This window comes from Asterias amurensis, chromosome 6 (assembly GCF_032118995.1).
Source record: "Asterias amurensis chromosome 6, ASM3211899v1".
NCBI lineage: Eukaryota > Metazoa > Echinodermata > Asteroidea > Forcipulatida > Asteriidae > Asterias > Asterias amurensis.
Genome location: NC_092653.1, coordinates 2,935,837 through 2,946,161, shown reverse-complemented (window position 1 = coordinate 2,946,161; position 10,325 = coordinate 2,935,837). Strand labels below are relative to the sequence as shown.

Sequence of the window (10,325 nt, the reverse complement as noted above, 5' to 3'; positions counted from 1 at the left end):
GCTTCACGGCCCCATAATCTCACACCTTACAGTGTGCACATTAAAGACAGTGGACACTATTGGTAATTGTCAAAGACTAGCCTTCACAGTTGGTGTATCTCAACATATGCATAAAATAACAAACCTGTGAACATTTGAGCTCAATGGGTCATCGAACTTGCGAGATAATAATGAAAGAAAAACACCCTTGTCACACGAAGTTCTGTGCGTTTAGATGGTTGATTTCGAGATCTCAAATTCTAAACTTGAGGTCTCGAAATCAAATTCGTGGAAAATTACTTCTTTCTCGAAAACTATGTCACTTCAGAGGTAGCCGTTTCGCACAATGTTTTATATTATCAACCTCTCCCCATTACTCGTCACCAAGAAAGGTTTTATGCTAATAATTATTTTGAGTAATTACCAATAGTGTCCACTGCCTTTAAGCACAGAATGCAGTGGAAACGAGTGCCATGAAATTGAGCATTGGTGTAATTATCACCACAATACAAACTTGCCTGTGCTATTTATGTGGAGTCAGTTTGCCAGGGGCATTCGCATTCGGACCAATTAATGGATGCATAACGAATACCGGTACATAGAAGACGAAACATGCTTATTAAATTTGGTTGTTCTGAGTGTATAATGCCTGCCCACTTACTAAAGTATCCCAGCCGGCAGTCATCTTCAGAATGCCCTGCCTGCTCACGTTAGGGTGCACCCCACTAAATACACCCCCATAACACAGGTTGCAACATCCTAAATATTAAGAAATACAAAAATAGACTTGGGAATTGTTTATCCTCTGCTCAATTTAATATGGGGGGGTCCCAATGCCGGTCTCTCAAGGCCAAAACAACCCTACACAAGTGTAATTTTCCAAACGTTCGAGCATCAATCTTAGATTTTTTTTTGTTATGTAAACGTCTCGGCAAATAGGATCATTTATTTTTCAGGGCCAAAATACCTTAAAGGAACACGTTGCCTTGGATCGGACGAGTTGGTCTATAAAAAGCGTTTGTAACCATTTTGTATAAAATGCATATGGTTAGAAAGATGTTTTAAAAGTAGTATATAATGATCCACACAAGTTTGCCTCGAAATTGCGAGGTTTGCCTTTTACTGAGCGAACCAACACGGTCGGCCATTTATAATGGGAGTCAAAATTTGGACTCCCATAAATGGCCGATCGTGTTAGTCGACGAGGTAAAAGGAAAACCGTGCAATTTCGAGGCATATTTATGTAGATCATTGTATTCTACTTTTACAACATCTTTCTACCCATATGCATTTTATAACAAACGGTTACAGCACGCTTTTCGAAGACCAACTCGACCGATCCAAGGCAACGTGTTCCTTTAAGTTGGAAGTCAACACTTCCTAAGTCACAATATTGTGCACCATTTCAAAGTAGTGCTCAGTCCTAGAATTTCACCTTTAAAAGGTCAAGGCCATTTTCATGTTGTATATAAACGACACTTCCATAGGAAAATCTCAAAGTCAATGGGAAACTTTTGACCAGGGGCAAGCAACTATTAAAGACCATAATCTCCGTGTCGTGCGTGTAATTCACAAAGAGTTAGGACTCGTCTTATCTCGAGTTAGGACGAGTAACTCGTCCTAACTTAAGATTAGTCCTAAGTCATAAGATTAGTCTTAAGTTAGGAAGAGTTTTGTGAAATCGACGGCTGGCCCGAGTGTTAATGTATGTGACATTTTTGGAACAATTTCAAGGTACTCTCTTCTCGATAATCACGGCATCCCAGTCGTTAATGAAGAGGACTTCATCCCCGTCCTTCTCCGAGCAGTCACCGCTCAGCATGTACTCCATCACCTCCTTGTATTGGGCATCCGAAGCCGTCTCCTTAAACTTCACAACATGGAGAAGGAAATCCACCAGGAGGTTTCCTTCTACTGATGTCTCATCAAGACACTTGGTGATTTCCACCCGGGACTTCTGGTGACTTTGGGTGTAGGGGATGTTACGGCGATCGAATGAGCTACGGACATCGGCTGAGCTGATGAAGTGCACGAGGTGATCCTGGTATCCGGTGAAATGGTTCCAGAGCCGCCAGGTACCGCTATCGTCTGGTGGGGATTAACAAACGGCAGGACACAAAAATATACGTTAAAGGCACTGCCGTCGACTTTCTAAACTCTTCCTAACTTGGGATAAATCTTATAGGACGAGTTAAGATTCGTGTCTATATACGTTAATACGCTTTGAAGTTAGGACGAGTTACCCTTCCTAACTGGAGATAGGATTAATCCTAGACTTGACTCAAGTCCCAATTACGTGAGAGTCTCTTTATTTTCAGTCCCACCGCCTATCGTCAGAAAACTCTCTCTGTGCCGCGCCGCGGGATAGGGATTTGACGATCCCGCAGTTTCCTGATATGTAAATTAATTCACTTGCATAATGTAAATCTTGTTGCGTGATACATGTCGTCCCATCAAGACTCGCACATTGACTATTTTATATAGGGGTTGTAATTACTTAGTTAAAAATTGAAATACATTTTTGCACGAGAGCGCGACTTGAATCTAGTCTAGATTAATCTTAGCGTTTCGTGAAATTGGCTGTTGGACACCCACGGTAACTGCCAAAGACCAGTATTCTCACTCGGTTTACTAGTATTCCATGCATAATTTGCATAACTTAACAATTAATCTGTGAAAACTTGGGCTCAAATGGTCAACGAAGTTTCGAATAATAATGAAAGAAAAACACCATTGTATACATAATTTGTGTGATTTTAGTTAGATACCTGAAGTCTTTTTCATTTAAACTCAAATAATATTTGAGTGAAAATTCTCAAAAACTACGTTATACTTCAGATGGAGCTGTTTCTTAAAAGGTTCTATATATCGTCAGGAGACACTCGATGACTAGAGCAAGCTAGTCGAAACGTTGAGACCAATTCAGAACTGACTCCGCGGCAGTACAGTTAATTACGATCATATAAGCTAAAGTAGTAGTCCAGTCTATTTTCTATACCATCCGCCCTGGTAATAGTTAAAAGCAGGACAGTTCTTTTCAGAACTGAGAAGTGTCCCGAACCACCGAACATCTACTCCGCGGCAGTAGAATAAAGCAAAACAGTTCTCTAAGAACAACTCTACTGGCACGTGGATACACACATGGTGTTACCGCAAACCAAATATACAATATTATTCCTCTTCTCGAAGTTCTGTTGTCATCTTCAAACATTATTACGACGGACTATTCAGTGTTTAATAAGCAGACGAACAAGAAACAATTCCCTCGAACCCGCGGTTGTCTCGTACACAGCGCTGGAAATCGACTAACGCCGGGAACGATCAAGGTGATGTACACCGGTGTGTACATCACTTTTCAAGCCATGTAACTTGCGTTTTTGTTGCGCGTCACATGATTGGTTCTCGACCAATCAAACTTCACAGTTTGTTACCGAGGCATAACAACGGTACTTGGCATAGTCCTTCAGTCAGGATGTAAACGCCAAGGATAGCTGCTTATGTATTCAGCTGCCACTATTCTATATCTATAGATTGTGTATCTGCTTAGTGCATTTCTCTATTGCGTTTGCCAACCAATAGGATCTGTACGCATGCGTGAATGTAATTAGCATATTTGATTGGAAGGGTCTACTTAGTTTAAGACTTACCTGAAATGGTAATAATAAGTAATTTGCCACCAGGTTCCAGAAGGTCGTACAGATACATCAAGGAACTGTCTACGTCCTCAGCATAGTACATGGAGTGAACAGCGTTGATGAAATGAAATTTGGCTCCATCCGTGGCAGCCTCTCTGTGTTGATCCAGGGTTTGCTGCCGCCAGTCAAAGTTAACTCCTTGTAGTTCGCGTCCCTTGGATTGAACCAATGCCTTGTACTGGACTATCTGATCCACTGCAGGCTCAACTACACGGTTGGTAATGCGAGGGTATTTCTGCAAAAGCATAGCTAACATCTTGCTCTCCACCTCACCTTTTTTTGATAGAAACAGATTGAACGAATGTGAAAGTTACAGTTATTAATTCATTTCTAGTGCAGCCTTCATGATTGAAGATCACTGCCAGGCCACACACACACACTGGGGGTGAATCCCTCCTCTTTACGATAAGGTATTTTACATGCGTTGATAGTTTGTATGACAACACACGGTACCCACAGCCTACGTCCCATCCGAAGGACAAAGCAATGGTTAAAGGTTTTCTCTTTACGATAAGGTATTTTACGTGCGTTGGTAGTTTGTATGACAACACACGGGACCTACAGCTTACGTCCCATCCGAAGGACGAAGCAATGGTTAAGTGTCTTCTCTTTGCAATAAGGTATTTTATACGTGCGTTGGTAGTTTGTATGACAACACACGGGACCTACAGCTTTATGTCCCATCCAAAGGACGAAACAATGGTTAGTGTCTTGCTTAAAGTCTCACGACCGGGACTCGAACCCACACTATTGCTGATCACAAACAGCAGAGCTTTGATTTGCTGCTCTTAAAGGCAGTGGTCACTATTGGTAGTTACTCAAAATAATTGTTAGCATAAAAACTTACTTGGTATCAAGTAATGGAGAGCTGTTGATAGTAGCGAAGTTTAGCTGCGCGTTACGCGAGCAAAAACGTGAACGTGAGCGTCATAAATTGTGCTGTTTCTAGGTGACGTCACCATTTGGGGTTTATTTATTTTCATGTTAACGTATAATGTGTGCGTGTACGTACCTGACGTGAAGACTGGGATTTTCAAGTATGCTAAAAACGTGAGATTTTAACAACACAATAACTGACGTTCGTGTTCACGTTGCTCGTGTAACGTGCAGCTAAACATTTTTTTTTATTTTGAGGTCCCGAGCGAAATCAAGCATCTGAAAGCACACAGTTTCGTGTTCCAAGGGTGTTTTTTCTTCCATTATTATCTCGCAACTTCGACGACCAATTGAGTTCAAATTTTCACAGGTTTGTTATTTTATGCATATGTTGAGATACACCAAGTGAGAAGACTGGTCTTTAACAATTACCAATAGTGTCCAGTGTCTTTAACAGCCGCAGCCACGACACTTTCACAGTTAAGAACACTGAATAACCCAGTGACACGCTACGACTAGGAGCTGTTGGGATCTATACTAACAAAATTGAATGGTTCAATGGGTGAGAGCATGACACACACATATTTTCTGTTTGAGGCCACGTCCGCTTGTTGAATCAATTTTGGCTATACAGTTATGGATCCCCTGTCTTTATCCGGAAGGATATAGTGACAGGCATCGCGATATGCATCGGTCTTACAGATCCAATGATTTCATTGGTACACATACATGTACAAGCAATGGCACAGAACTACAGGAGTGCGTTTCCGCAGTCGTAACAATCTCTGTTTTGTTTCAACTGGCCATTATTATATCACTGGCCGCAATTTCTTTTTCACAGTTTTGAATTGCCATCCTAAAAAAGTTTCCAGAGTTTTTTTCCTTCAAGCGATTTCCTTTTTTTGAAAATAAAAGAAAAAGAAAATACCCCCATTGAAAAGTACTCCGACAGTGGCAATTTCGTAGTGCAGAACAAACATTCTTTCTGGCCATTGACCGAAACAGTTGGTTAAAGGCAGTGGACACTATTGGTAATTACTCAAAATAATTAATGTCATAAAACCTCACTTGGTAACGAATAATGGGGAGAGGTTGAAAGTACAAAACATTGTCAAAAACGGCTCCCTCTGAAGTAACGTTGTTTTCGAGAAAGAAGTAATTTTCCACGAATTTGATTTCGAGACCTCAAGTTTAGAATTTGAGGTCTTGAAATCAAGCATTTGGTTGTTTCATAGTTATCTCATAACTCCCACAACCAATTGAGCTCAAATTTTCACAGGTTTGTTATTTTATGCATATGTTGAGATACACCAAGTGAGAAGACTGGTCTTTGACAATTACCAATAGTGTCCAGTGTCTTTAACTACGACCGCACAAATTCACCTCAGACTGCTAGTGCATACGGGAACACAGTGTTGTTCGCGTGGAAGGTTAGGCTGAAGCCAAACTTAATTTTACCGCTTTTTACAGGCATTATTAGTCAAAAGCCCTTTTCACACGACAAAGTCAAACTAGGGTCAGGGTCTCCGGTGCCAGTTGTCTTGACCAAGGACGTTGGTCAAACACAAACAGGACCTTTCACACGGCGCAGAAACCAACGTCCCATGTCTCAAAACATTCGTCTTTTGTGGTGCTAAAGGTCAACATTGAAAACTTGCTCTCTTGAAGGAGTCGTGCACACGCTCAAAGGTTTAACGTTATCACATAACGGGGTCGAACATCTTGATTTCCTTGCACCATGTGTTTCTTCTTGCGCGCATGCGTGTATGGTAGCTCCAGCCACACCAGGGTCCTTCGTTACGCAAGCAATTTCCATTCACACAGCACACACGGACGATCGTGGTATAATTTTCACAACGTTGTGTTTTTACGACGGAGGTCTGGACCTTGGTCTTAAAAAGACCAGGGACCCGTGCCTATTTAAGCAGATGTACCTTTCACACGATGTGGATTAAACAACGTTGTGTTCTTAAGACCAAGGACCCCCTGCTTATTTTCCTCGTGTGAAAAGGCCTAAAGACCAGTATTCTCTCTTGGTGTGTTCTGAAATGCATAAGATAACAAACCTGTGAACATTTGGGCTCATTGGTCATCGAATTTGCGAGAGATTAATCAAAGAAAAAAAAAAACCACTTTGTGTGCTTAGTCAGATCATTATTCCTCCATGGTCAGATGCATATTACAATAAAAGGCTTCAGCTGAAGTAGTTTATTATTTGTTTGAGAAACGACCTCTTTCTCAAAAACTAAGTTTCTCCAGAGGCGGCCGTTTCTCACAATGTTTTATGCTATCAACAGCTATCACTTGCTCGTTAATACCAAGTAAGTTTTTATGCTAACCATGATTTTGAATAATTACCAAACGTGTCCCAAACTGAACTTGTTCATCGTTTTTTTTATAAATTATTATTCCTACCATGTGCCTACCTGATCCACTTCCTACACCCAACACACGGAGTTCCTCATTCTCCTTCAGCTTGAAGGGAAGTTGCTTTACAACCTCGTTGGAGAAGTTGTTATCTCCCCAGTTGGCCAGTACTTTGTACTTAGCCGAAAGAGAAGCAAAGACTTGAAACGCTTTCACGTAATGTTCCGGGTCGTTGAACAAACTCCGTAACTTTGATTCCGCCATTACTAAAAACCGGATCAGGTCTTTGAGGCAAAATATTGAGCGACAAGGAAGTCCGGTAAACTCCCACAGTGCGATAGCAAACCCACAGTCTAACAAGTGACCCGAGGCTTCGCCCCTAGATTTTAACTGGAGTACACGTCAGTAAAGGTCACATGGGTACAAGGAAGTCCGGTAAACTCCCACAGTGCGATAGCAAACCCAGAGGCTAACAAGCGACGCGAGGCTTCGTCCCTAGATTTTAAAGGCAGTGGACACTATTGGTAATTACTCAAAACAATTATTAGCATAAAACCGTTCTTGGTGACGAGTAATGGGGAGAGGTTGATGGTATAAAACATTGTGAGAAACTGCTCCCTCTGAAGTGCCATAGTTTTCGAGAAAGAAGTAATTTTCCATGAATTTGAACTCGAGACCTCAGATTTAGAACTTAAGGTCTCGAAATCAACCATCTAAACGCACACAACTTTGTGTGACACGGGTGTTTTTTTCTTTCATTATTATCTCGCAAGTTCGATGACCAATTGAGCTCAAATTTTCACAGGTAGGTTATTTTATGCATGTGTTGAGATACACCAACTGTGAAGGAAAATCTTTGATAATTACCAATAGTGTCCACTGCCATTAACTGGAGTACACATCAGTAAAGGTCACATGGTAAAATTTACACTTTATAGTTTGTATAAACGGGTGAATTATTCATGTTCGGAGCATAATTAAGTAATCAAGGGTTCTCGAACAGCCGGTGTGGATGCTTTGTTATTGGCAATATGAACAGATTAGTGCAATTTTTGACATTACAAACAATATTACCTCTCCATTGTATTGGTAGGTGTTCGTCCCTAGATTTTAACTGGGGTGCACTGAAAGTTCACATGCTAAAATGTTGACCTTAGTTCAGACAGAGTACGATGATCTACGGCGCAGAAACAACACGGCCTACTCATTCGTACGGGCGTTGCTGCCATATGTTTTTCCACCAGAAGTTTTGAAGAGATCGAACTTTGAGGGAAATCTTGTCTTGACCAAACAAGGACCCGTTCAGAAGGACAAACTCAATCGCCATTTTATTATGTCTTTGCTTGATCAAGCTCAATTAGAATTCCCTGGGCAAGTGTTTGGAAAGAAAGCGTACAGCAATATTAGAGGAGTCATTAATGACAAATGTCGGCACACTTAAATTTTACTTCGTGAAGGTTCTGTCTCACCACTCAAGGGTGAACTATTTATCAAGGGGAATTTTTCCGTTTTCAAGTTGTGTTTCTGCCATTTAATTTAAGATTTATTTTGTAGAACACCACAGAATGTAGTTGTAGTTCTTCCGGGCAAATAAAATGTCATTGCTAATAGAAACACATGTTTACGTTTGTTATTATTGATGGTAACTTTCTTTACTAAACAAATACGATTGATTGATCCATCAAAGATAAGATGGATTATTTTGAGATAAGATTAATTGAAAAGCTTTATGAAACACCCCGAGGTTGTTCAAAATACTATCGGTGAACGATCTTCAACGTAAAGCCCAGCAAATCAAATGTAGCAGATGTTACTAAAAACCATCAACTGTTTGTGTTACTACTCGGTTATTATTCAACGTACACACAAAATCTGTAGCCTATATAAATGTTTGCTATGCAAATTTGCTGAAATAAATTGTTCCCTATACAAAACGTAGACACACAGTCACGGTTAATTGTTTAAATGTGTATCCAAAAAAGCCTTCAGAATTGTCTGAGTCTGAAAAAGAATAAGTAAAACACTATGAATAACAGATGAAGTCAAACATACAGTTTGAGTGAAAGACAGTGTTGTGAAATAGTACAAAAAAAAGTATATTATAAGGCAGACACGACTCACAGTGATTTATTAATAATCATTGAATCGGCAGATTCGGCCCGTTTCGGCCTAGCTCTCGGGCGGTTAAGTAGACACGTGCTCCCTTATACTCTGTATCCTTTTTATTTGGCTCTCAAATCTGTCTAAAAGAGAAAATTTTGGGGTCCTACATACGAAATGTTATCGAGGCATACTCTCTGTTTACTCCCTATGTGGGGGGGGGGGGGGGGGGGGGGCGGTATTATCACTCTAAACCCGCGGGCCGGTGAGTGGGCCAAGACAGGTGGGTGTATACGGTGGTCGATGCGGGCGCTGTTGGTGAGTTGTCCGCGCTGTGCGTGAAAGCAAAACGAGAAACGTCTTGCACCAAGACTATGCTTGCCTCTGTAATGTGTTGAACTACATGATGGAATATTCCATGGAAAGTTGATGTCTCATTAAAGTCACCTGGAAATATAATTTTTTAGTAATTGTTTGTCACGATTTATATGTTTAAAAAATATATAAAGTTGTTTGGGGGGCTGACTCCGCCTACCCCTTTTGTGACGTCAATCGAGGCAGACTTTGCCTGCAATGCGTATAGTAAACACACGTGCAAAGTACATGTACGTGGAAGTCGTGAGTTGGTACATTTCAAAAAGTGTTTTTCTGCGTTCTACGTACAAACTCACGATTTGGTCCGTACATGTACTTTGCAATTGTGTTTACTCTACGCATTACAGGCAAAGTCTGCCTCGATTGACGTCACGAACAGCGCCCTCTCGGGTCGGGGTCTACTCTTAAATTTGTAAATAACATAAGAACTGTTTATTCACATTCCACTTATCAAAACACATATATTAGTGACAAAGCTTTATTTTGAAAAAATACCACTTCCAGGTGACTTTAATATCGCTGGTATTTGTTTAAACATAACCCCCACAATAGGAGGCTTTCTGCTATCATTGTCCTCGAGCCCAGTGGGTTTGGCATGAATCTGTGAGGGTGCACTCTGTGCTAATTTTTTAAATATTTTTTTATAGGGTTTTTAGTCCATTCTATGGTTTTTAATTTTTAATTGTTGTCCCTTCCTCTTATCGCTGCGTTGTTTTGTTGTGGGTGTAGTTTTATGTTTTGAATAGTCTGGTTTTGCTTGTGTTTTAATGTTTTCTTTTGTGTGATTTTTAAATGTTTCAGTGCAATCACCTTTTATATTGTATAGTTATATTTTTATCGTTGGCAGGGGTCTGGTTTTACACATCTTTTGATGACAGTTTTATACTTTTGTTTTAACTTTGACAGCCCCTGTACAACTTGTAACTATTATGT

At 40.5% G+C, this 10,325-nt stretch overlaps 1 protein-coding gene across 1 annotated transcript; it reads right to left on the bottom strand.

Annotated features, from left to right (window-relative positions):
* Positions 1-1,265: 1,265 nt before the first annotated feature.
* Positions 1,266-7,279, bottom strand: LOC139938605 (histamine N-methyltransferase-like). Its single transcript, XM_071934197.1, has 3 exons — positions 6,977-7,279; positions 3,627-3,947; positions 1,266-2,067 (listed from the first exon to the last, which is right to left on the bottom strand). Exons 1-3 carry the CDS (start codon positions 7,179-7,181, stop codon positions 1,709-1,711), a joined length of 885 nt encoding a protein of 294 aa, XP_071790298.1. The 5' UTR covers positions 7,182-7,279; the 3' UTR covers positions 1,266-1,708.
* Between the last annotated feature and the right edge of the window lie 3,046 nt (positions 7,280-10,325).

Excerpts from the sequence above, each read along its gene's own strand:
- LOC139938605 (XM_071934197.1), bottom strand. The coding sequence starts at position 7,181 with ATGGCGGAATCAAAGTTACGGAGTTTGTTCAACGACCCGGAACATTAC. Across the intron at positions 3,948-6,976 it reads GGGTGTAGGAAGTGGATCAG|GTGAGGTGGAGAGCAAGATG; the intron begins GTAGGCACATGG and ends TATCAAAAAAAG. Across the intron at positions 2,068-3,626 it reads ACTTATTATTACCATTTCAG|ACGATAGCGGTACCTGGCGG; the intron begins GTAAGTCTTAAA and ends AATCCCCACCAG.